The sequence below is a fragment of the Lactuca sativa genome, chromosome 7 (assembly GCF_002870075.4).
Source record: "Lactuca sativa cultivar Salinas chromosome 7, Lsat_Salinas_v11, whole genome shotgun sequence".
Classification (NCBI taxonomy): Eukaryota; Viridiplantae; Streptophyta; class Magnoliopsida; order Asterales; family Asteraceae; genus Lactuca; species Lactuca sativa.
The window spans coordinates 76,290,270-76,318,236 of NC_056629.2; the positions used below are offsets into that span (position 1 = coordinate 76,290,270).

General features: G+C 36.7%; 2 protein-coding genes across 2 annotated transcripts; both read left to right on the forward strand.

Annotated features, from left to right (window-relative positions):
• The first annotated feature begins 13,742 nt into the window (after window positions 1–13,742).
• On the forward strand, window positions 13,743–14,225 carry LOC128127274 (uncharacterized). The gene has a single exon (XM_052765722.1). The coding sequence runs from the start codon at window positions 13,743–13,745 to the stop codon at window positions 14,223–14,225; it is 483 nt and encodes a 160-aa protein (XP_052621682.1).
• Window positions 14,226–23,893: 9,668 nt separating this feature from the next.
• On the forward strand, window positions 23,894–27,166 carry LOC111879512 (probable alpha,alpha-trehalose-phosphate synthase [UDP-forming] 11). The gene is made up of 3 exons (XM_023875977.3): window positions 23,894–26,140; window positions 26,278–26,551; window positions 26,641–27,166. Exons 1-3 carry the CDS (start codon window positions 24,120–24,122, stop codon window positions 26,941–26,943), a joined length of 2,598 nt encoding a protein of 865 aa, XP_023731745.1. The 5' UTR covers window positions 23,894–24,119; the 3' UTR covers window positions 26,944–27,166.
• The last annotated feature ends 801 nt before the right edge of the window (window positions 27,167–27,967 follow it).

Here is a 27,967-nt window from a genome sequence, read left to right on the forward strand (position 1 = left end):
AAGAAAAATGTACTAATATAACTACATATATAATCAAGGTGAAAGGGTGTGGGGGTTTCAAATGCATGATGTGTTGAACTTATAGAGTGTGTGATTTTCTTGGAATGGGATTATGTGTGATTAATTACTTTGAAGGTGAAAGGGTGTGGAGGTTTCAAATGCATGAGGTGTTGGCAAATTTTTATGGGGGTTTCAAATGCATGAGATTCAAGAAAAAAATGCTAGCTTTATAAGTATGTATGATATAGATCCTTAAAGTGGATGCCATGAATGGGTTATTCATTACCTTGAATTCCTTAGGAAATTCCTTAATCGCAAAAGTGATTTGTTAATTATCTGTGAATTCCTATTAGGAATGCAACCATTTTTCTATTGATTGTTTTCTTTCTTAAGCTTAGAATATCTGACCTACTAAATGAAAATGATTTATACTGCATTTCATGTTTTCCATGCATTTTCCATATGTAATTTTTTAAATATTATAGATTTCTTATTTTCTACATGTCATTTTCTGTTTTTTTCATTCTTCTTAAATTAAAATTTCTAAAATTGAATACATATTTTGTATATGTAAGGTATTTAATTATATTAAACTTTCAGAATAATTGATCTACAAACCTTAATTTCGTTCATTTTTAATTCCCTGATAATATGCATATCTTAGTTAATTTCACAGCTAAGCTCTATTAACAATTTCCAAATTATATAATATTGAAGGAAATGATTTCACAAGATTGTGATACAAATTTCAATATTTCTGGTATTGTAAGTAATATGTATGCTTACAATTTTTTATATTAAATCTTAAAAATATAAAAATATATATAAAATATATAAATAAATGTGTATTACACGGGTCTCACATCTAGTTTCTACTACATCAACATCTTGATTGTTTATACCTATAGTTCTTCCCCTCAAAAGTCCAGGGTTTAGAGTATTCTTATGTTCGTATGTTAACATCTATGGTTTAAGCCTATAGTCCTTAGAGTTTATGTTAGTATGTTAGCATTTAAGGCTTAGACCCTAATCACTAACAAAGTAACATATTATACACATTATCCAATGTCTTGAGGAACCGACCAAAATCTTACACCATCATTTTCATTGTGTCGAGGAGCTCATGGAACTTTAGTTTTATGGAAATATGCTTTAAAGTGGCAGTCAAACTCAATCAAACTAAGCATTTAATATCTCCATATATAGATATACTTTTCTATGATATTTCTTAATAAAACAGACTCTTCTCATTCTATTTATTTCGATGCAATTGACATTATCCTTCTTGAGTTTTTTTTTTTGGAAACGGTGAATATCATTAAAGGGGATCAACGATTAGCAAGAAATTAAATCGCAACCAAATAAAACAGTACAAATAAGAGAAACATAAAAAAAACAATTACAATGTGATAAGACTTAGATGGGCAAAAGATGACCAACTCCATTCAACCCAGCTACCACAATCATGAGGACTCCTATGCTTGCACCAAGTATACGACAGAGAGATGATATTATCGGCTACTTTGCTAGAAATCTTTTCGTAATCTAGGACACATGTCAAAATGATTTTATGTTATACAACGTTTTTTACCAACTACAATGTGTTTTGAATTATTAGTAGAAAAGGTATGAAAGTGCATGCAAATTGTTTATTGCTTCTTGCAAATTTCATATCACACTTGTATGCGGATGTATGTTGTTGAAAATTCATAGTGTGATAGGATCATGTATATTAGTATGAACTGTATGGAATTAGTGATATTAATTGTCTAGATATTTTTTTGTCTATCGAATGATACATCCCTTCATGAAGTTGATGTTTAGTCCTTGATGGACGTGTTCCTAAATAAGAGGTAACCCGAGAACAAGCTCCTAAACAAGGTAACGACCCTGGGAGTTAAGTACTTTGAATGATGAGAATGTTCTCCCTCTATGTGTAGAGTGTAATCAGATAATAAGTTCCTAAATAAGGTAACAACCTTAGGAGAGAAGTATTTTAAAATGTTCTCTTTCTATGCGTAATAATATTCCCCTTGGAACGGGTACAATTTGGAGTTAAATGGCCCTGTGGAATTCATTGTGCTTGAAAACAATGCATAGTAATTGAATCATCTGTGTTTGATACTTTGAAATATAAAGAACCATGTTATCAAACATTTTTATTTTTATGAAATATGATAATGATTGTTTTGTGTCTAAAATCCATGTACTCATGATAAAATTTTGACTTACGTAATCTCTTTTATGACACGTGTTACATGAAAATAAAGTAGCTAATAGTTGACATAACACTAGATATGAAGCTTTTCAAAAGACTTAGATGAATAGGGATTAGCTTAAAGGAAACACTAGTGAAAGGTTTACATGAACAATAATAGTGTTTGCTATGGTTTTGATATTTTATAACCCTCGATTATATTATATTTATCCATATATTATGGCTTATATGGACTTGCTTCTAATGGAAATGATATTAGTGCAACCAATATCTATGTTTCTATTTTAATTCTCAATGTCAAATGATAAGCTGTCACGCTTAAACCCCTGATTTTCTTCCCTTACATGTGTGAGGCCTCCCTCTAAAACATCCCGATGATAAGGTACTTCTAATTTCAACCCTATAATTTAATTACGTTGCATTTTGGTCCCTAAGTTCAAGAAAGTGTGCAAAAGGAGCCCTAGTGGCATTTTTGTAATTTTGGGCCTTCGGTGTATGCCTTGCGTACGTGGTGTATGTTGAGCCTACTAGGGCGCGCCCTAGTATGTTGGGCGTACATCAGTATACGCTGGGCATATTTTCCAGATAAGGAAACTCTAATTTTTATGGTTTTTCTCGTGTTTAAGCACTCTTATGGTCTCATTCATCACCTTAACTGCCTCTCATCCTTCTACTACATTTTTGCAACCCTAGTTTCACCTTAAGGAGCCTTTTCAAGCTTATAAGTGTGCTTTTGTGCCTTAGAAGAAGGAGGAAGGAAGCCAAGCTAATCCTTAAGGAGTGGAATACTTGGATCCGAGATTTCTACATCTCTTGCAACCATTCTATGGTATACAGCTTGCAACTTTATCTCTGTAGCATATAGATCTAGATTTGGGTGTCTTTATGGAGCTTTTTGGTACTAAAATGTTAAATCTTGAATATAGCATGTTCTTGACCTTTAAGTTGTCCTTTCAGACCCTAGGATGGGTCTTAAATCATAAAAATGGGTTCCAAATGGGTTGTTTAGCTTCATTCATCATTTAGAAGGTCGTATTGGAATAAGACCTTGTGTTAAGCACTTATTGGACATGCTAGGTTATAAAGTTGGAGACTTTATGAGTCCTATGAGGATTTTAGCCATGGATCTGAATTATGGACTTAAGAGCTTAAGCCATTAAGCTCTTAATGGAGTTTAGGACTTGTGAGGGTACACCCCGCATAATCGGAGTACGCCCTGCGTACGAGGTCAACCACCCCAATGTTGGTCAACTGCGAGGTTGCTTATACGCCCAGCGTACCTCCGGAGTAGGCTCCGCGTACGCACCCTGAGTTGACTTGGTCGAGTTGACTCGGTTGGGTTGACTCAGTTGACCTAGTTGGTTTGACCAGTTGACTTTGACCAAGTTTGACCTTGAGGGTATTTTGGGTATTTTTGGGATTTTGATGGAAATTGGTCAGTTGGAGGGAATAGGTGTTGGTTGGAGAGCTGAGATTCGGAGGCGGGATCTCATCAGCTTATGTTCATTTTGTGAGGTAAGTTTCCCTCACTGTACTTGGGTTAAAGGCACCAAGGCCAGCCCTTTGGATTCGATATCTTGTTATGCATGCTATTGTATTGAAGTGATATGTTAGATCGCTATCCTTGTATATCAGATGATGCTATGCTTAGTGATATGTAGATATATTTGGCTGTTTGTAGATTGTTATATGATTATTTGTTATATGTGCACATGTTTGGTTGGTGGTTGAGGATTTATTTCTTTGTGTGTGAGCCAACAGACGGGGGGCATTCCATCCCGATGGTTGAGAGGTTTGGGGTATTCCAACCCGATGGTTAACTGGACCCATAGTGTATTGGCATTCCAACCTAATGGTTGAGGGGCCTAGGGTACTCTAACCTGATGGTTGATTGGACCAGACATATTGTTATCATATATGGTATTTGTTTTTGTGTTAGTACTTTGGGGGAACTCACTAAGCGTTGGATTACAGTTTTGGGTTATGTTTCAGGTACTTGATGATCTCAGGAAGGCGAAGGCGTGACCGTACACATCCTCATGTTTTTGACCTATGATTTTGGGAGACTCTGATGTTGAACATGTTTTGAAAACTATGATTGTAAACAATTTACAAAATTGGTTGGTTTTAAAAAGTTTAACTTTATCATGGTTTTATAGATGTTACAAGTTGGTATCAGAGCGTTAGTTTGAGTGAATTAGAGGAACACTTGTGTGAATCCAGTCTCAAACTAAGCAAAATATTTTAAATATGATTTTCAAAGTGTTTTCAATATAATCAAAGATGATGCGATGTGTACGATCAGTCGGAACCAGTAAGTAGACCCTAAATTACTACACTGTTATTTGATCCTGTGATATGTTAGAAAAACATACTAGTGTTAGGCTAGGAATCTTCATGAATTGCATGATAGAATTGCCTGATTACATGATGCCTGATAGCCTAGGGTTCTTCCTAATATTTAGTTGACATCATTACTATAGTTGCTTAGTGTATGATGTTGAATTAATGTCTAAGTCCATAACTATATTTGGTATGTACTTGACCCGACCCGGCATGGTCCATTTGGGTTGCATTTCACCGACACAATTTATATGGATAATCTTTTGAGAATAGTATGTTTATGATTAATATTAATATATTATAAGTTCTAATATATTAATATGGAATCATATTATTTAATTAGTATTGATCAAGAATTAATTTATAATTAATTAAGTGATCAAAAGGAACTAATTAAATATGGACTCTTATATATATGGAATGGGCCAAGTTCATTTAGGTTGAGCTAAGCTTTCATGGATAGTCCATGGAGTGTTTAACCCATGGATCCTAGGAAATGAAAGGTCATGGGTATTAGGGTTTAACCCTAATCCTCCATACTATATAAAGATGTCCTTGGTTGGTGAAATTGGCACTAGTGTGGATACACTAAGAGGGCTAGCCGATTTCACTAAGAGAGAACCAAGTATTCATATTCTATAAAGTCTTCCAAGGTGTCTTGGTGATTTGTGATTCCACTTGAGGCTTCCACACTATTGGGGCTAAGCTCTTAAAGCTTGAAGACATCAAGCTACATCAAAAGGTATGTCTTCTAACTAGTACTTTGTATATGAGTTGCTTAGATTAATAGAAGTTTTGTGAAATTGTTGTTTTCAATCCAAATTAATCTAAGAATTGATTCTAAAATGTGTTTTTGTAACTTTTCCTCAAGTTATATGAAAAGTCACATTTAAGAATCATAAAACTCATGAAAGTTGGCAAAGGTTACAAAAATGAAGAGTCTAGTTCTAATTAAATGGTTTTGTGACTCCATAACTTGTCCTCAAGTTATGGAGGACCAAGAGTCTCTTCATTTAATAAAATAAAATAAAATAAAAAAAAGGTGTAACCTTAATTAATTCCATAAGTTATAAAATAAAGAAAAGTTAATTCTTTTATTAGTTTAAAGTCTTCCATAACTTGTCCTCAAGTTATGGAACTTGAAGAGTTTTTTAATTAAAACTACTTTAAACACATAAGTTATGGAATAAGAAAAGTTTTGAAAGTTACAAAACTTGCCCTCAAGTTTTGGAATTTGAAAAGTTTTCTCTTATGAATACTTTAATTCCAAGTTAGCCCTTAGAATTTTAAAAGTTAAAATTCAACCCTTATACTTTATAATATTATAAGTTAATAATATATATGTATAAGAGTAAAGTCAGTCTTACCGCTAGTACGCCTCATTCACGAAGCCGGTCTATAAGGTGGGTATAAGGTTGTTGCCTATAAAATGGCAACTTAATGGGTGTCCACTCTCACCCACCACTTGCTTGACTGGTGGAGGGTCGTTAGCCGAACGGGTTTGACATGACTATAATTCTCCCTTCATTAAAAGTATTAATGATAAATACTAAGTAACTAAACCTTTTATAAATACCCAATCTTAGTTACTTAGGAAAATGTGAATAAGGTGCTAATCCATGAAATTACACTTTGCACTTTGTTTAAGTCGGTTAGTGGAGCGTGTGTGGTTAACCGGCACACTAACTCGTATTTAACAAGGTAGGCAAAGGGTAACTTAATGTTTATCATAGTATCGATGGAGCGTGTGTGGTTAACCGGCACATCGATTGAGGGGTAAACACTTAAGGGTACCAAGTAATTTGCATGGTTACTTCACACCTTGTTTTGTGATCCTCGGCATCCCATTCACAAAACCTGAAGGGCACACTCGAGGTTGAAACATGCCATTGAACAGTTCAATGAATCTTAAAGATCTAGGAGTTTCAAAACCAATTAAAACCTAATAATACATTTCGTTTATCTTGGTGGAAATTGGTGAATCGTCATTCACCTACCTTCAAATATTTTATAGCTTGGATTACGACATACCTCTTCTAAGTTATAAAATAGTTTGTGGGGTCCTAGCCTTAATATTTCATATTGGGTGTCATATTAAGGACTTAAGATCAACTATCTTGAATATCTCCCAAAAACATGTCTGGTTTAGACATTTATGATCTTTCCAAATCTCTTGAAACAAGCTTTCCTAAATGAAGATGATGTCCCTTGGAAATCATACTTCATTCACCTCCTCTAATTATTCTCCCCAACCTACAAGTTCTTGAAAAGTTTAAGGTCACTCAAGCCCAATTGGCAAGGCAAGGTCTAGGTGTGGTCACATCTTGGAGATGTAGTCACATATTGACAAGCCGGGAGAGTTTGGTGTAAAAGTCTTGAGAAGGTTGGTGGCTCAATCACCTTCTAAGTCACATAGTGAGTTCTTGTGGGATTCCTATGAAATAGACTATGACAAGACCCTTAATGATCTTTGCTAAGATCAACTTCCTAAAACTTTATGGACATTGACAATGGTGACAATGGAAATCCAGAAAAAGCATTCTCTTCCTAAGGAAAGGGATTGACCATAGTCAACTCGGTTGACCAAATGGTAAAGAGAAAAGCTAAGTCTGTGATAGTCTCGTGTACCATTATCAAAGGGTCCATATGTTTATATTGCGAAAGAAAGGGGCATTGGTTGAGGAGCTGTCAAATTTACCTAAGGATGTTAAAGTCAATAAGTTTGACTCTACTTCAGGTAAAGTCCACTATCTAATCTGTTAAGTTCTATTCTGAGATTCCTGATACATGATGTGACTGGGTCACATGGTGATGTTTTAAGAATCAAAGAAAAGTAAAGGAACTTAAAGAAAGAATATGCTGAATCTGATCGCGTAGATGGATTTCTATCGCGTAGTTTGAAGATCGGATTCTTGAGCTACTTCTTAGGAGTTATGAGATATTGCTTAGGAATAGATAACAAGTTTTCATATGGACTGTAAGGATAAGTTTTTCCACAAAGTTTTAACATAAAAGAAAATTTTTGATTTTATTTATTTTAAAATATCCTTACAATGGCATTTGAGGAAAAATTGTTGCTTATATGATTCCATTAATAGCAAGAGTGGAAATATGAAATTGATTCTTTCATTTGTGGTAATGTCTAAATTTACCAAATAAGGAAAGATTCTCATCACCCAAGTTTCAATTGGACTGGAACTTGGAATCATGCAAGTTGTATAGCATGATGAATGAGAACTTTCAAGTATAAGAAAATTAAGACTAACTACTTGTTCACATGGATGTGTGATTCGAGTAAAGGACTAAGGGATCGAGTACACATTCTTGTGCACTGATTAAGTCCACCACAAAAGATTGATAAGACTATTCGTCATAGTTTACTAAAGCTAAGTAAATATGATTATACTTACAAGCTTAAGTGTAACTCTGAGACATTGGAAAAGGTTCCAATGTATGGCAGAGCGAATAAGAAGAATCAAATTAGGCAGAAGGATAAAAGTTTCTCAAATCTGAAAAGATGGGAGAGTACTTTAATATCAGTTTTTGTGATCATCTTAATGATTAAGAAACCATAGCACAATTAGTTCTCTAAGGAAATCTTAGTGCGTTCTTATGACTAAGAAGAGGAACTTGAATTGTTGAAGTGGTTAAATCAAGAAGATGAGTCATACTTCATTCCAATACAAGTCTTAGAGTCATACTCCAAGATTGTAACTTGAGTGACATGTCCTAAAGAAGGTTTAAAACACTTGTCAAATGTAAGAGTAAAAGTTTTCTACTCTTGTACATTTGAAATTGGTAAGTTGTGATGTTTTGGATAAAACAAACACCAACTTAGGCCAATTGTGTGAAGTGTTTGTCTTGATTAGAATCCGCACTATCTCTTGGATGTTTGACAAGGGAGTCTTATAGGTCAAGAGGAGAGTGGGAGTCTTAAAGGTCTTGAAAGTCTCCAGAACTAATCAAGAAGAGAACCTGAGGTTCTTCACCAGCACACGACTTGAGGTTTATAACCTATCGTGTTGACATATTCTGTGCCCATTCCAGTTTAAAGTTGGCTTTGCATATGAGTTCTTAGAGTTCTCAATGTGTTGCACAACAACTTGGAAGCAATGGCAGGCCCTTGAGCTGCCAGGTGGCAAGAAATTAAGATTGAGTTCAATCCATATTAGTTTGGATTTGTCATTATCCTTGTCTTGTGACTATGGTTATGACAATTCACATGGATAAAGAACACATACACCAGCAAATCTAAGTGTCATAAGGTTTCTCTCCGATTCATGAAAATGATGGTGAGGAAACACTTTCACTAAGTAGATTTTAGCTTAGATAGCAATTGTGATATTTGCATTCTCAAAGTCGTTAGTGGAGCGTGTGTGGTTTACCGGAACACTAACTTGGACTTGTGAGAAGTGGCAAAAAGGTCTAACCATTATGATTACGGCATCCCTCTTCATAATTGTTTAGACACATAAGTGTGCTATCTAAGGGAAGGTGTATGATTTTGATAAAGTTTTATCAAAACAATCTAGTATCAGAAATATGAACTTTGGTAAGAAAGTCAGTTGATTTCTGAGTACATGTCAAAGCTAGTGGGAGCGTAAGTGTTATGCTAATAATCATCATGTTAGTGGGAGCATGATAATTATGATAAGTATTGCAAGTTAGCAATGTTAATTATAGAAAACAAAAGTTTCAATTGGGAAAGAGTTGTTTTGCTATAATTAAGGGAGAGGAAATTATACTTCATCTCAAATCTATAAGCTTAGATAGTGAGGTTTTAATCATTTAGTGAAGGATATATATGAATTTCATGTTGGAATGGCTCAACATAAGGAAATTTTGTATATGAGTCCATTATTTGCATTCTAAAATTCGATTATGATTACGGCATCCCTTTTCATAATCTGAATTATGAGAACTTGGCAAATTGAAATGGAAATATTATAGCAAAAGACTGGTTTAGTCTTTATGTGAGACATCATGAATCGTGTCCCATATGCTTCGGATATAGGATCGATTACATGTGCTATATTCATCCTTTCTAAAATTTTCCAAATGCCTAGGGCATTAAGAAGGGAAAAGGTTTAGAACTGGATATGACTAAAAGGATTAAACAATTGTCGAGGACAATCTAAGGTTTACCAAAGATTGGTTGCTCAAGGACAGTTGGAAGTATAGTGATAATTCTGGAAGGACCATATTGACATAATCTGTAAGGAGGCAACTCTTGTTCAGAAGTGATTGTCAAAATGGAATCTGAAAATGTTTCAAAGTTAGAATTTTCAATCTGTTTAAGATTAGGAAACTTAGTGCAAGAAGGATGTTTCCAAGGAGCTGATCTCCTTTGGAATACTCTGTAATAGTTATTGTCAAGTCTTTCTGACTTTGTGCATAATCATTACAAGAGGATCAATGCATATAAGTTTAGAATCTAACAGATTTCAGTAAATGGCATGAGTTTGGAATTCTTGCATTTGCAGTAAGGATTTGGGAGTGTGAAAAGAGAATCATTGAAGTTATGTTCAATTGATCTAGTTCACAAAGTAAAGATCATAGACAAACATAGTATGCATACTTGGTGTATGGCATGACTAGTGTTTAGAAAACATAGTGTACATGCTCGGAGCATGGGACAACTATTGTTTTAAATTCAAGAATAAAGTTGATAGCTGAAACAGTATACAATGAATAATGTGTAATCATATGGTGATAAATAAAAGGTGTTTTATTTATGTTTATAGGTTTTGATACCATATTGGATTCAATTATTATTGTGTTTCATTTTGCATGTTTTGACTTCCCGAATAAACTAGGTTATTCTTCCGGAATGACTAAGTTATTCAAACCATCCATAGTCGGTCATATGTTGGAAGTAGATATGAATTAAGACTGTCATGGGTTGGCTTGTAGAGGTCTAAGGTGTTGGACAAAGGGCTACAACACTCATGAGTGCTCATAAGTTCTGAGTATTGGATTCAACCCACGCTCATTGGAATCACTTCATGGATTTTATCACGAGTGATCATGAGACGATAATATCTTATATTCTTCAAACCTAGAGATATGAGTTGTTACTATAAGTTGGTTGTGCATTGATTGCACGAAAACGCATTTGGTAACTCGGTGCTATAAAACGTGCCTTTGTGTATGATTCAATAAGTAGTAGAACAAGCCATATGAGTCGAAGTTTATCCATTCCTTTTACCTTCAGGATAAAAGCGATATCTGTGGGACCCTCGATGATTTGATGATGACAAATGGAAGTGCTCGGCCGGGCCAGGACTGATTTGATTTGTTAAATTAGTCAGTCATCATAAGTCGGAAATCGGGAAACAACAAATGGACAAAGAGAATGATTATAATCCATGTCTCGGTCCATATGATATCTAGAATGGAGGAATATATGATCCCTTATCCAATGGATAAGTTCGTTGACAAGATCAGAGTTCGACAACGACTTTAGGAGCTACGATTGCCAGTTAGGTTTGAAGTCATACGCAATAATAGTTTTAGACTTATCCAAGTGGGAGACTGTTGGATTAATGTCTAAGTCCATAACTATATTTGGTATGTACTTGACCCGACCCGGCATGGTCCATTTGGGTTGCAATTCACCGACACAATTTATATGGATAATCTTTTGAGAATAGTATGTTTATGATTAATATTAATATATTATAAGTTCTAATATATTAATATGGAATCATATTATTTAATTAGTATTGATCAAGAATTAATTTATAATTAATTAAGTGATCAAAAGGAACTAATTAAATATGGACTCTTATATATATGGAATGGGCCAAGTTCATTTAGGTTGGGCTAAGCTTTCATGGATAGTCCATGGAGTGTTTAACCCATGGATCCTAGGAAATGAAAGGTCATGGGTATTAGGGTTTAACCCTAATCCTCCATACTATATAAAGATGTCCTTGGTTGGTGAAATTGGCACTAGTGTGGATACACTAAGAGGGCTAGCCGATTTCACTAAGAGAGAACCAAGTATTCATATTCTCTAAAGTCTTCCAAGGTGTCTTGGTGATTTGTGATTCCACTTGAGGCTTCCACACTATTGGGGCTAAGCTCTTAAAGCTTGAAGACATCAAGCTACATCAAAAGGTATGTCTTCTAACTAGTACTTTGTAGATTAAGAACATCATAATATGCTAGTTAGGATTAAAGCCTTGGGAAGTTCTTATTTGCATGTATAATAGAGAAAACATAGATCCAAGGTTTATAGGGTTGCATGTACACCATAGGAGTGTTAGAATGCTCAAAATCCAACATATGCATCATAGTTATACATAACTAAGATTCTATAGCCTGAGAATGTTTGGTTTGATCTTATTTCTTGTTCTTGTTTGATGAAGGGCTTAGGGTAGGATCGGATATTCGACTATCTATATGGTCTGGTTTTATGTATGATTAGCATACACGAATGTTTCAGGGTTGGTGGAAGTTTCATGGATGAGTTGTGTGGGGTCAGCCAACGAGTTTTGTGATGATTATCCTTCCTCTAGAGAGTGAGGATTGAGTGTATGTGGATTCTAGTGTGTATTGTTAGGGTTGTTGTGATCAGGGCCGATCCAATGATATTTGATGCCTAGGGTGAAAGTGTTTAATGATGCCCTATGATATGTACATAGGGTATGTCCATAAAATCACAATGAAGTCATATTTATATATTAAAAATACACCATACATATATGTAGCCTTAACTAAAAGACATCTTAACAGTTAAAACCAAAAGAACACAAGTAACATGAACTAAAATGCCACTAAGGACATAGAATACTACTACAAGGAAAAAGCAAATGTATAAACCAAAAAAGTAGTTGGAGATCAAAGTACAAACAAACTAAAGCAACAAATGTAGAGGTTGAAAAAAAATAACATTTGCTAAAAAAAACTAGCATACAAAGATTCTAAAACAACAGGGGCAAAACGGTCAAAAAGGGTTTTTGGCAATCTTGTTATCCAAACAATCCTTTCCAACACAGAGGGTACAATGGACTTTTTTTTGGGCAAAACACTTATACTCATCCTGATCCAGTGACATAAAAATAGAGTAATGCCATCTCGAATCTTGGAGCAAACAATGAAATCGGCTTGAGCTATCACCATGTGAGCCGACTCCAGATTATGATTCCTTGTTCCCTTGTTCCCTTGAAAAAACCTGTACTAGATGACATCAATTACAACCAATCTGGTGAACCCATGTCAATGAAACAGAAGACAACATTTACATAGATATGAGCGATAACCAAAGAAAAGTGTACACCAAGTGAAACCCACACCCAAGAGATTGATAATTATGACCACAAAGGACTAACCACTAAATAAATTTTAGATTGCAATCATGTTTCTTATTGATGTTTACCATATGAACAAAACTCTCGCATAGTGAAACCCATTTCATCCTCATTTCCATTTGGATGAAAATATAGTCTCCTAAAAGTATAAACAGTTGTAAGTTCATGTAAATAAAAACACATGTATGACTTCCAGTAGACGAGTTTAAGAGATCTTATCGTTTATGACCACTGGAAAAATCAGATTTGAGTTAGGGGGAGTGACGTTGATGAACCAGTCTCCTTGTTTCCTGAATTGGCATGAAGAGATGACGTCTCCTCGTCTTCTGATTTTTTAAATTGTCGCTTCATATTAGTTTGCTTTTGTCTTGAGGCGGTGCCCTACTACCAGACTCACTTGTGGATCAATATTTGGACTCAAATTAGTATTAGACCCATAATATCCATAATAGCAGGACCAAAATTGATGCGCCTATTTTTTGTGATGCCCTGGGTTGTGGCCTAGCTCGCCCAGCCCTGGTTGTGATGATCCTTGAGACAAATACAGGTAGGTTTGGAAGGTAGTATGGGCCTATACTACTGAAAGCACATGACCCGTACACGTAACAAGGAAGTCACGACCCCTAGGTTTTTTTTGGGAGTTGGTTACCCTGGTATGTTACGTCTGTTATCTTATATCTCCCTATTTTATTTTTAGTATGGTGACGATGTGACGCTTTGAGGCAAGATCCGGATATGGATCAAGGACAGGTGGCCAAAATGGGCCAGCTGTGTCCAAGGACAGGATTAGGGAGATCCTTCAGGAAGAGGTTGCTGCTTACTTCCGAGCATAGTTGCCAGAGATGTTTGGGTCTATTAAGACCGCCATGGTAGAGTACTTTGATGAGTGTTATCCTGATTTGTCTAAGGCTACTGCTGCTGCTGCCACCACAGCCGTTGTGGCTGCTGGGATTAGTGATGGGAGAGCCTTTCAGTATCGGGACTTCGACAATATGAAGTCCCCGACTTTTGATGGACTTCAGGATCCGATCATAGACATGAGGTGGATGTTTGACATTGAAGGATGTTTCTTCACTTTCTCTTTCCCAGCTGATCAAAGGGTTAGGTGCGCTCTGAACCTTCTTAGGTCTGGAGCGAGGGATTGGTGGAGGCTTGTTACCAGCTCATATTCTCCTAAGCAGAGAGCTGCAGTGACTTGGGGGCAATTCTTGGAGATGTTTCATTCTAGATATGTGCTGCAGGTGGAGCATGAGAGGTTGGCCCAGGAGTATTTAGACTTGAGACAGGGGTTGGAGTCGGTGACTGAGATCACCAAGATGTTCACGGGAGAGGGCCATGTTTTGTCCTGAGTTTGCTGCTTTTGATTAGGCCCAAATAACCCATTACTTGAGCATGATCAAGACAGACATCAGGCAGTTTGTATCCAGTCATCGTTATGGTTCATTTTAGGAGTTACAGGAAGCTTCCAGGCGGTGTGAGATTGAGATGGAGCTCCAGACGAGAGAGTAAAGACCGGCCCTAGTGCAGTCGCAACATGCGCCGAAACGGTTCAGGGCCACTGATACTAGATCTGGAAGTCAGAGGGGTTGCACTTGTGGGAAGTGCAACATGGTTCATGATGAATCTTGTCGATCTTCTTCGAGACGCCACAAATGTGGCCAGCAGGGTCACATTACGAGGGACTGTCGATAGCAGACTCCAGCTTCTGGCATCAGACATTGTGATCATTGTTATCAAGTGGGACATATAAAGGCCAAGTGCCTCTTGCTTGCTTCTAGGCCGGCAAAGACTCCAATGCCGGCTACTCTGAGGATCACATATGGGAGTCAGGGTAGGGAGGACCCCCTAAGGTCGTGCTTTTCAACTCACTACCGAGGAGGCCAAACCAGCTCCAGATGTTGTGACTAGTATGTTTCTGGTTATTATTCTTTTGATTATGTTTTATGTTATGCTTATATATATATATATATATATATATATATATATATATATATATATATATATATATATATATATATATATATATATTCCTATGATAGGTACATTCCTAGTGAACTCTTTGCTTGCTCTTGTGTTATTTGACTCGGGTGCGAGTCTTTCTTTGGTATCTCGATCATTCAGTAGGGAATTTGATATGCCTATTTGGGCGTTAGAGTGTCCATTTCGGGTTTCTATCGCCAATGAACACGGGGTTTTTGCATCTGCGGTATATTAGGGTTGTGTATTAGAGATCTTCGGGGTTCCTTATCGGATTGATCTGATCCCTATCCCCACAGGGGATGTATGCGTGATCGTGGGTATGGACTGGCTGAGCAGGTTTGGTGCCATGATTGATTATGAGGGCCAACGAGTGGTAGTTCGAACCCCAAGAAGGGGAGAACTCGTTATTTATGGAGAGGACACCAGGGCTGGTTTAGGGTTTTGTTCGGCAGCCAGGGCTCGTCGGTATATTCAGCACGAGTGTGCAGGTTATTTGGCTTATGTGGTTGACACTCGAGTTGGGGATCAGATTTCAGTTTTAGAGGTTCTAGTGGTCAGGGAGTTTTATGATGTATTCCCGAAGGAGTTACCCGGTGTGCTTCCCGATAGGCAGGTCGAGTTCAAGATTAACCTTGTGCCAGGTGCGGCCTCGATTTCCAAGGCGCAATACTGCTTGGCACTGCCTGAGATGCAGTAGTTGTCATCTCAACTGCAGGAGCTGCTAGGCAAGCAGTTCATCAGAACGAGCAGTTCTCCGTGGGGAGCGCTGATACTATTCGTCAAGAAGAAGGATGGTTCACACTGGATTTGCATTGATTACCGGGAGTTAAAGAAGTTAACGGTGAAGAACCGTTATCCCCTTCTAAAAATTGATGACCTCTCTGATCAGTTGCAGGGTGCATCTTGGTTCTCCAATACACCTGCTATGTTTATGGATTTGATTAATCGGGTATGTAGGTCGATGCTCGATCGATCTGTCATTGTGTTTATTGATGATATCTTGGTGTATTCCAAGACCAGAGAACAACATGAGGCAGTGTAGGTGGCTGGACGTGGTCAAGGATTATGACTGAGAGATCCTATACCATTCGGGTAAAGCGAATGTGGTAGCAGATGCTTTGAGCCACAAGTCGGATAGATCTTCGGTTGGGGAGATGTGTATGAGGATATTTCTTGATACTCTGCTTGTTTATTGATCAGCGAAGCTCATGTCGAGGGTGTTTTGAAGTAGAACTAGAAATAGGAGATGTTTCGCGGTGAGATCGATAGGTTCGTCGTGGATTGCCGAGGATTATTGACCTGGTGTGGTCGGGTTTGGGTTCCAGTTTCAGGCAGGGTCAGGTGGATAGTACTGGAGGAGGCTCATAAGTCTCGCTTTTCTATTTACCCGGGGACCACCAAGATGTATCGGGATTTGAGATTAAGTTATTAGTGGCTGTGTATGAAGAGGGATATAGCTTGGTATGTTGAGAGATGCTTTACTTGTAGGATGGTCAACGCTAAGCATTAGAGGACGCATGGCAAGTTGCAGCCTCTGGAGGTTCCCATGTGGAAATAGGAGCAGATCACCATGGATTTTATCACCAAACTTCTGAAGACGGAAAAGGGTTTTGATGCTATATGGGTCATCGTGGATCGATTGACCAAGAGTGCCCACTTTTTGGCTATTCGGGAGAGCTCTTCGACTGAAAAGTTGGCCGATGTGTATGTTTGTGAGATCATTGCACATCATGGGGTTCCGGTCTCCATTGTTTCGTACTATGATGTTCGGTTTACCTCTTGATTCTAGGAGAAGTTCCACGAGGGACTAGGCATGAGGTTGCATTGCAATACTGCATATCATTCACAGACGGGCGACCAGAGCAAGCGGACGATACATACCCTTAAGAATATGTTACATGCATGTGTTATTGATTTTTTTGGAAGTTGGGATTCCTACCTACCTCTTGAGGAGTTCTCCTACAACAATAGTTATCACTCCAACATTAGTGTTCCGTCATTAGAGCTCTTGCATGGGCGGAGATGTCGTACCCTGGTTTGTTGGGGCGAGGTTGGTCACATGGAGATGGAAAGATCCGAAGTAGTCCTTCATACCACATAACTTATCTAGCAGATCATGCAAAGACTGCAAACAGCACATAGTCGACAGAAGAGCTATGCCGACCGATGCTGATCCAAGTTGGAATTTCAGGTCGGTGATATGGTATTACTGGAGGTCTAACCTTGGAAAAGTGTGATATGCTTCAAGAAGAGGGGGAAGTTGGGCCCCCGATAAATTGGACCTTTTCAGGTGATTTCTAGGGTTGGCAAGGTTGCCTACAGGTTGGATCAACCTAAGGAGATTAGTCAGATTCACAACATTTTCCATGTTTCGCAGTTGCGAAAGTGTGTATTGGATGATGAGGTGGCGCTTTCCTTGGATGATATTCAGGCCGATAAGCGCCTGAACTATGTTGAGAAGCCAATACCTATTTTGGAGAGAAGGATGAAGTTCTTATGCAACAAGGAGATACCTTTGTAAAGGTATAGTGGCAGCATCGGAGAGGCTCCGAGTGGACCTAGGAGCCGGTAGCTGAGATGCGGGAGCATTATCCAAAGTTTTTCTTCGCAACAGACTTTGAGGACGAAGTCTAATCTAAGTGGGAGAGAGTTGTAACATCCCGATGATAAGGTACTTCTAATTTTAACCCTATAATTTAATTATGTTGCATTTTGGTCCCTAAGTTCAAGAAAGTGTGCAAAAGGAGCCCTAGTGGAATTTTGGTAATTTTGGGCCTTCTAAGTACGCCATGCGGACATGGTGTATGTTGGGCGTACATTAGTATACGTTGGGCATACTTTCCAGATAAGGAAACCCTAATTTTCAGGGTATTTCTCGTATTTAAGCACACTTATGGCCTCATTTCCTTCACCTTAACTACCTCCATCCCTCTCATACATTTGTACAACCCTAGGTTCACCTTGAGGAGCCTTTTCAAGCTTAGAAGTGTGTTTTTGGCACCTTAGAAGAAAGAGGAAGGAAGCCAAGATCATCCTTAAGAAGCGGAACACTTGGATCTAGGATTTCTACATCTCTTGCAACCATTCTAAGGTACAAATCTTGCAACATTATTCCTCTAACATATAGATCTAGATTTGGGTGTCCTTATGGAGCTTTTTGGTCCCAAAATGTTAGACCTTGAATATGGCATGTTCTTGACCTTTGAGTTGTCCTTTCAGACCCTAGGAGGGGTCTTAAGTCATAAAAATGGGTTCCAAATGGTTAGTTTAGCTTTATGCATCATTTAGAAGGTATTAATGGAATAAGACCTTGTGTTAACCACTTATTGGACATGCTAGGTTATAAAGTTGGAGACTTTATGATTCATAAAGAGGATTTTAACCATGGATCTAAATTATGGACGTAAGAGCTTAATCCATTAAGCTATTAATGAAGTTTGGGACTTACGAGGGTACGCCCTGCGTATGAGGTAACCACCTCGATGGTGGTCATTTGCAAGGCTGTGTGTACGCCGCGTACCTCCGGAGTACACCCTGTGTACGCACCCTTAGTTGACTCGGTTGGGTTGACTCAGTTGACCTATTTGGTTTGACCAGTTGACTTTGACCAAGTTTGACCTTGAGGGTATTTTGGGTATTTTTGGGATTTTGGTGGAAATTGATCATTTGGAGGGAATAGGTGTCGGCTGGAGAGTTGAGATTCGAATTCGAGTCCTCATTAACTTATGTTCAGTTGGTGAGGTGAGTTTCCTTCACTGTACTTACGGGTCGAAGATACCAATGACGACCCTTTGGATTCGATATCCTGTTATGCATGCTATTGCATTGTAGTGATTTGTTAGATCGGTATCCTGGTATATAGGATGATGTTATGCTTAGTGATATGTAGATCCGTCTGCCTGTCTGTAGACTGTTATATGATTATCTGTTATATGTGCACATGTTTGGTTGGTTGTTGAGACTTTACAGCTTTGTTCGTGAACCAACAGACCGGGGACATTCCAACCCGATGGCTGAGTGGACCCGAGGGTATTCCTTCCCGAAGATGACAGGACCCGTTGTGTATTAGCATTCCAACCCGATGGTTGAGGGGACTAGGGTATTCTAACCCGATGGTTGACTAGACCCATAGTGTATTGGCATTCCAACCCGATGGTTGAGAGGCCTGGGGTATTCCACCCCGTTGGTTGATTGGACCTGACATGTTGTTATCGTATATGTAATTTGTTTGCGTGTGGGTACTTTATGGGAACTCACTAAGCGTTGGCTTAAAATTTTGGGTTATGTTTTAGATACTTCGGATGATCGGGGGATGCGAAGGCGTGACCGTACACATCCTCATGTTTTTGACTTATGATTTTGGGAGAATCTGATGTTGAACATTTTTTGAAAACTATGATTATAAACAATTTGTGAAATTGGTTGGTTTTAAAAAGTTTAAATTTATCATGATTGTATTGATGTTACACGCCCCCTTCTATCTTTATCTCTTGCGTCGACTTCGAGGCAAGGATAAGAGAATAAATGTTGTGTTGATATTGTAGCAGTCTAGTAGCTGCTCATTGCTATTATGTTGGATCAACTATATAAGTTGCATTCTTTGGTAATTAATTACCAACATCAAAGGAACACATCATTATTAACATAGTGTTCTAAATATTTTTAGGGTTGTATGAATTGATCTATTTTCTTTTCTTGGATCCATAGTTCTTGGAGATAAAATATAAAAAAGTGGTTTTGCTTCTATTACTATGATTCTTAAACTGTTTTAAACATATATCCCCAACACATGAATGCTGACTAACTTAGCTGACAACCGATTAGACTGAAATTTGGAGCATAATTCCTCAGGTGTTTGACAGTTAAAGCTTGTTATATTATTTATGGAATAAACTTTATTTTTATCTTAGGTCTTATAGTGTACAGGATTCTCATAGTACTTCTATGGTTAAAGTTTCTACTTCTACACAACTTATGATATTTTATGTCCCTTAAGGTTCTCTTAGACTATTCGAAGTTGAACTAACGATAGTATCCACAAGGGGTTTTCTTTTTCTCTTAAGGCATGCCTATTAAAAAAGATTTAAGTTCATGAGTAGAAAATATCTACAAAGTTCTTGAAATGTTATTTTTATTTGGGTCATTTTTGTTGCAAGAAATTTGACATGTAATCATGAAATCATGAGCTAAAACCTTCACAAACTTTAATAAGCATTTTTTTGAAATCATGGTTGGAACATACAAACAATCTCTCTAAAAAAACCTAAACCTTGTAATCATCGAAATGAATTTTACCTGAATAAATGGTTCGTCTCCTTTTGCTCATACAAAAACGTGGGTATGTTCTTAGGTTAAAGCGATAATAAAAAAAAAAAACATGGAAAAGCTGCACCTGTTAGTCGTCTCCTCTAGTGGTGCCCATATCACTTTTTGTCCAACCTAAACAAAGTTGATACTAATTATAATTGAAAAACACCATCAAAAGTTGAAACAATTGGAAAACATATACAATTGAAAGCATGCCTCTTCGACTTTGGATAAATAGAATCATAGAGCAGATGATAAGATGATTAGTTGATGCTTACAATTAAAGCAGGTGGAAGTTTCCTGCACTATCGCTTCGTTTGTAAAAGTAAAGAAAGTGGGAGAATACATCGGAGTGGTTACTTTTCATAGAAACAACAAACCTTAAAGCACAATCCAACAGAGGAGATACAGAGAAAAGGTTCGAGACAGAAGAAAAAGATGGAAGAAGAGATTGAAAGAAAGACCATAATCCTTAGAAGAATACATATGAAGAGACAATTGAAGATGTTAAGAAAAAAACACAATTTCGATTCACGTTTAGCATGCGCCAATTGTTAATCCATAATTCGACATGGTTAATCGAAATCAAGGAAAATAAGTCGATGATGATTAATTGCTTGTTGTAGAGCTAAAACCCCTTTTCAAATCCTCAACCTCTAGCCTAGGTTCCACGTTTGAAGGGCCCGACCCCGATTAGGATGACTGGGATGGTGCCAGAGAGAGTAAGTTGTGGTAGTGGTTTCCCAATGATGTTGGACAACGGTGGTGATGGAAGAAGGGTGATATAATTTTTCAAAAGCAGATTGCAATAGTGGTGTTGGGAAATTTATGATCATACTTTTGAAAACATCCGGCCTGGTGGTGGTTTAGGAGCCATCGGGGAATTAGTACGTGACAAGGATAGAGATTAGAGTCCAATTTTATGAAAGACACCCATTGAAGTATAAACACGATAATGTGATTGAGTTATAGTGACAGTAGAGGGAACAAATATGATTATCCAAAGCAAGTAGGGGCTAAAATAAACAATCTCCCAAAATATTGTGGCTAAATTCTGAAGGCTATTGTTCCTAAGTGGCATGTCTAATAATAATAACAATAATAATAATAATAATAATAATAATAATAAATTTAGAAATAGATATAACAATTATAAGTAAAATAATAATGATAAATATAACAATAAAAACAAATTATAGTTATAAATACATAGAAGAAAGTAAAAAAATATTAGTAATAATTTAGAAAATATAATGTGTGAAATAAAAACGATTATTACATATTACCTAAATAATTTTAATAAATCTCATATTTTTCCTTTTAGTATGTATTTTGTAGCAAATTATCTACATAATACCTAAGAATTTAAAATATTCAAGTTTTTTCCATTTAGATAGGTATTTTGTAGCAAATTACCTACGATATAACTATAAAATTATTTTATATAGCTATTGTGTTATAAATCCACCATTAAATTACGACAACTTTTTTGATAGACAATTTGTCGCTATTCCATGAGTATTTTCTTACAGAAAAATTCACAATGATTACCCAATTTTCTAGTAGTGTAAAACTAGATCCTAAAATAACATTCTAATTAATGTTATATGTACGGCATAGCGAGACCTACTTGAAACATCTAATGCACAAAGTTATTACACTTCCAATTTTCCATATGAAAATCATCCAAAGAGATTCACAAAATAAATTGATTAATGAAGAAGTCACGATCATGGTGGATGGTAAGATGTACAAAGTGGGGGTGGTCGAATATACCGATGATTGGTCTCCATTTCATCCGGCTACGTTCGATAAAGCCGAAAAGGAATTAGATGAGGACATGAAAGATATTGAGGAGGAGGATTATGAAGATGGTGTTTCGGAAACTTGGATGATGGAAGACAATAATGACGCTGAAGAAAGGGAAATCAGATTGGAATCCTCACCTAAGAATGTCTCATTGTACGAAATCAGACCGAACATATGATAATAATAAGTCCGATGATGAGAATAGTTGTTGTCAACAGACGACAACATTCCCGACGTGTACGAATATCGAGAATGAAGTTAATGCTGGAACTAGGTTAATAATTAATACGGTCGAATATCTTTGTTAATTAAAACATTTTGCACATTCATGTATATTTGAATATTCCTATGCATACATTTCTTCACATAGATAAATAATATGTCTCAATAAATGACCTTTGTTGATTTTTTTCAAAAACATACCGAGTAGAAAGTTGATAGATTTTCTAGTGTATCGATCCTAACATGTGTCGACGGATGCATTGCCAGTCTTATAGATTGAATCTCTTGGGATACTTGTGTATATTTCTCTATATTTGAATATACAAGAAATACATGTAATTACCCCAGTATTGGATTTGAATTACATCGTAGGTTTATGACTTTTTAAGTTAAAAATTGAAAATGTACATATATGATTCGGTCCCATAATAATTAAAAAAACTTATATTTAATCATAAACTGAAAATAAATCTTTCTATGTGGCACTTTTGTGCTTAAGAACCATGTTATGTAAACTACAAAAAAGCTTGGAAAATACAATCCTGTATTTTTAGTAATATAGTTGTATGATGAGATGTAGTTTCTATCTAGGATCCAAATCCCTAAAGAATCGATATGATATAAATAACATTTATTTTCTATGAAATCGAATTATATGTGCCCTAAATATATTACAAACACAAACAAGTCGTTTTTTATATATAAAAGAAAATGCTAAAATTGTGTTATTTATGGGAGGTGCCACTATGATCCTTCACCCATATATGTAAATGAGGTTTATTTTGGATAGGATTTGGAAATTGTTTGAGCTTCTAAATAAGCATTATCTTTATGAATATGCATGCATGTTTACAAAATTTGATCAAAATAATTGGTATGTACAACAGTAGAAAAACACTTTGTTTTTACATGACGATTGAAATTATCTTTCGATAAAGACCCTCAACAATTACAAATATCGGCATAAAACAAAATTATTTGATTAAAACAGTATTTTTGTTGAAAACTGTCTAAATTTCTCATCTCATAACTATAGTATAAAAGTTCCAATTCTAATACAAATTGAACTCTTTAGTTTTTGTAAAAAAACCTTGCTACCAATAATATACGATATGCTAAATAAACCTTCTTACAAATAAAATCACCTACAAATTGAAAAAAAAAAAAAAAAAAACTATATGCGATTCATCTAAATTTTCGAAAACAAAATAGCAGTTTTTAATATATTTTATAAGGTAATTTATTTGTATTAAAAGATTTATTTATGACACAAAATCTTTACATCGATTATACAAATCATTAAAATATATATTTTATTAGATAAATCAAAATTTTCTCATTTATAATTTTATAAAAAGTAAACATTAAATTTATGACACAAAATCTTTACATCACTGGTTATACAAATCATTAAAACATATATTTTATTAGATAAATCAAATTTTTTCTCATTTATAATTTTATAAAAAAGTAAAAATTAAAAGATTAATTTATGACACAAAATCTTTACATCGATTATTATACAAATCATTAAAAATATATATTTGATTACATAAATCAAATTTTTTCTCATTTATAGTTTTATATATATAAAAAAAAGTAAACATTATAACAATTATTTAATAACGCAACTGTTTACAACATGAAAGGTTTTCACACTTAACAATAATATTATTATTTCTATTTATAGGTTTTAATTGATTTAGCCAACTAAAGTCGGTCTCTCTACTTCTTCGTTCTTATCCTCTCTACCACCTTCTTCTTCTCCATCCCCAAATCATCGAAATTTCTGATGAGATTCACTTCCATTTTCTCTTTTTATCTTCAATCAATCCACTCCCAACTTTGTAATACCCGCTTATAACGAAATCATCCATTTATCTGCTCTCAAATTTTCATCTTGGTATCTCTGATTTCCCCGTATAATGTTGTCTAGATCGTCTTTCAATCTGCTCAATCTCGATGATTATTCTTGTGTAAGCGATCGCCCTCGGATCCCCAGAATCATGACAGTTCACGGAATTCTATCGGAGTTTGAAGAAGATGACAATGGCGGAATCGATAACCGGAACATAAATGAAACGGATCGGTTCCCAGATGCTGTTTCGTCTCCCACCGCCGGCCGTCGGATCGTGGTTGCCAATCAGTTACCGGTGAAAGCTCGGTTCGAAACGGAAACCAACAAATGGGTATTTCAATACAACCCGGATTCACTCGTGCTTCAACTCAAATCCGGGTTAGAACCCGATACCGAATGCGTTTATGTCGGATCCTTACCCGTCGACGTTCACCCGTCGGAGCAAGAAGAAGTCGCTCAAATTTTGTTGGAAAAATTCCGGTGCGTTCCCACTTTTTTATCGTTAGAAATCCAGAATAAATTCTACCATGGATTCTGTAAACATTACCTATGGCCTTTGTTTCATTACATGTTACCCGTGACCCGAACCCAAGGGGTCCGATTCGATCGGGTCGCATGGCGGGCCTACGTATCTGCGAATAAAGTTTTTGCAGATAAAGTTATGGAAGTTATCAACCCAGATGAGGATTACGTCTGGATCCATGATTATCATCTCATGGTAATGCCTACTTTCTTGAGAAAACGATTTCACCGAATCCGGGTCGGGTTTTTCTTGCACAGCCCATTTCCATCGTCGGAAATTTACCGGACTTTACCTGTCAGAGACGAAATTCTCCGGGCACTTCTCAACTGTGATTTAATCGGTTTCCATACCTTCGATTACGCTCGCCATTTCCTTTCATGTTGTAGCAGAATGTTGGGTCTCGATTACAAATCCAAAAGAGGCTACATTGGCCTCGAATACTATGGTAGAACAATAAGCATCAAGATTTTACCAGTGGGAATCCACATGGGTGAAATCGAATCGGTAAAATCATCACCGGAAACCGCCGCGAAAGTTCTTGAATTGAAGCAGAAATACAACGGGAAAGTGGTGGTTGTGGGTGTGGATGATATGGACATGTTCAAAGGGATTAGTTTAAAATTCTTAGCATTTGGCAAACTCTTAGAAGACTACCCCACCTTACGTGGCTCAGTGGTTCTAATCCAAATCTTGAACCCGGCTCGTAGCCGTGGTCAAGACATCCAAGAAGTCGAAACCGAGATGCGAACCGTGGCTCGTGAGGTTAACCGCAAGTTCACAAAAGACGGGTTCGAGCCAATCGTATTGGTCAACGGTTCGGGTTCGACCCATGAAAAGGTCGCGTACTTTGCAATAGCTGAATGTGTTGTGGTCAATGCGGTTCGAGACGGGATGAATTTGATCCCGTATAAGTACACGGTTTCTAGACAAAGCAACCCGGATTTGGATCGCGTGTTAGAACCCGATGAACCCGAATCAAACCCTAAACCTAAAAAGAGTGTAATCATAGTCTCGGAGTTCATCGGGTGTTCACCATCTTTAAGCGGGGCAATCCGGGTCAACCCGTGGGACATCGATTCGGTCACCGAGGCGATGTATTTGGCAATCAAAATGCCCGATAGGGAAAAAGAAATGAGACACGAGAAGCATTATAAATATGTTAGTTCTCATGATGTTGCGTATTGGGCGCTTAGTTTTGATCAAGATCTTGTGCGGGCTTGTAAGGAGCATTTTCACAAACGGTGTTGGGGGGTTGGGTTTGGGTTGCAGTTTCGGGTTGTGGCTCTCGGGCCCACTTTTAGGAAATTATCGGTTGAACATATTGTGTCGGCGTATAAGAAGACGAATAGTCGGTTGATTTTGGTTGATTATGATGGGACATTGATGCCGCAAGGTTTGATCGATAAAACGCCGAGTAAAGAAGTTATTTCGATATTGAACGCGCTATCGAGTGATCCGAAAAATGTCGTGTTCATTGTGAGTGGTCGTGGGAAGGATTCGTTAAGCAAATGGTTTGATTCGTGTAAGAAACTTGGTTTATCAGCGGAACATGGCTATCTTACTAGGTATGTGTAATGTACTAGGCTGGTCTGACAGACTGTTTTTAGAAAACCAGTCTGCTAGACCAGTCTGGAAGTACTATGTTTACTATGTCATTTTTTTGCTTTAAATTTTTTTGGTATTGATATTGAATTTTATGTAGGTGGAGTGGGGACTCGGAATGGGAATCTTGTGAGTTAACGGTGGATGTGGGGTGGAAGAAGGTGGCGTTACCGGTGATGGAGCATTACACTGAGGCAACCGACGGTTCTTTTATCGAACAAAAAGAAAGCGCGTTAGTTTGGCATCATCAAGAAGCGGATCCGGATTTCGGGGCATGGCAAGCTAAAGAGTTGTTAGATCATCTAGAAAGTGTTCTCGCCAACGAGCCGGTAGTTGTTAAACGAGGCCAACAAATCGTTGAGGTTAACCCTCAGGTAAAAAGAAAATAGAAATAACAATGTATTTTCATTTATTTATTTCTTTATTACAAAATCTTACTTTTGTATATAATCGATTTTTGAAGGGTGTAAGCAAGGGAGTGGTGTTAGATCGACTCGTGACAACAATGCAAAAAAACGGGAGACCACTTGATTTTGTGTTGTGCATCGGTGACGACCAATCAGACGAAGACATGTTTGAGAAACTTGGGAGTTCGGTTGCGAATGGGATTGCGGAAGTATTTGCTTGCACAGTGGGCCAAAAGCCCAGTATGGCAAAATACTATCTTGATGACACAGTAGATGTCATCAAGATGCTACATGGGCTCGAATCAGTATCGACCCATGTAGCAGAAAGTACTAGGTTCCATGTTGAAACCCGGACCTAGACTTGGTAGACAGAATGACTTTAGATCGTGGTAAATCTTATTTTCAAAACTAGAATAATCTAATCCAAAACAATATATGGTTTTTTGACATATCAGTCAATACATGATTCATCTGGATTTGATAGTTTTGGTTGTGGAAAATTAGATTTACCAGCTGATATACATCGTTTGTACATAATGGCTTACATACATGTTTTTTTATACAAAATTTCCTTTAGATTAAGTATTTGTTTTTGAATATTTGGTCAAAATTCATTCTAAAAAACTGAAAAAACGTGTAGTGTTCGGTTTTTATCATGTAATTTCATAAGATCCGTGTTTGACGCAAATGGATATGCATGCCGTGGATGATGAGTACTTTGACTTGGTCAACCTTGGTTTAATCAAAATTAGTAAAGTTCTAGGAAACAAGAAATCCAACCCACACGAGTCAATTAAAATTAAAAATAATAAGCAGGCGTACGATAAAGTCAACCAATGGGTATAAAATAAAGTCAACAAAGTTAATTCAGGTAGAACAAGTGAACAACTAATTATCCTATTCGGATATAGTTGGTGCCTATCATTCTCGTTATATATTTAAATTATACGTTAAGTTCAAGATTTCCTTGTTTGTCGATATATTGTGAATATGACAAATTATTGATGATATACACACGTACGTCTTTTGCAAGGTTGGTAGTTTCAAGTCGATGCATCATGTATTATATTGTTATATCAAAGACATGACTTGTGGTGATGCTTATCTATTATGTTATATTGGCCGAATTTTGCAGGTTAAGATAACGTTATCACCTAGGACATGACATAATAGATTCTCGCTTAATAAAATACTTACATAATTCATAAGTTATGTTGAGTAAATGAAAAGTGCTTAGATTAAGAAGACATTTTAGCCGATGAGAAAAGGCTTAGAGAAATCTTTCAAGAAAACAAGAACATACATGTTGTGTATTTGGAGGAACATTTCATCAATACCCATGACAAGTTGAGCAAACTCAAGCACAACCACAACTTCTCTACA

Excerpts from the sequence above, each read along its gene's own strand:
- LOC111879512 (XM_023875977.3), top strand. The coding sequence starts at position 24,120 with ATGTTGTCTAGATCGTCTTTCAATCTGCTCAATCTCGATGATTATTCT. Across the intron at positions 26,141-26,277 it reads GAACATGGCTATCTTACTAG|GTGGAGTGGGGACTCGGAAT; the intron begins GTATGTGTAATG and ends AATTTTATGTAG. Across the intron at positions 26,552-26,640 it reads TCGTTGAGGTTAACCCTCAG|GGTGTAAGCAAGGGAGTGGT; the intron begins GTAAAAAGAAAA and ends CGATTTTTGAAG.
- LOC128127274 (XM_052765722.1), top strand. The coding sequence starts at position 13,743 with ATGGTAGAGTACTTTGATGAGTGTTATCCTGATTTGTCTAAGGCTACT.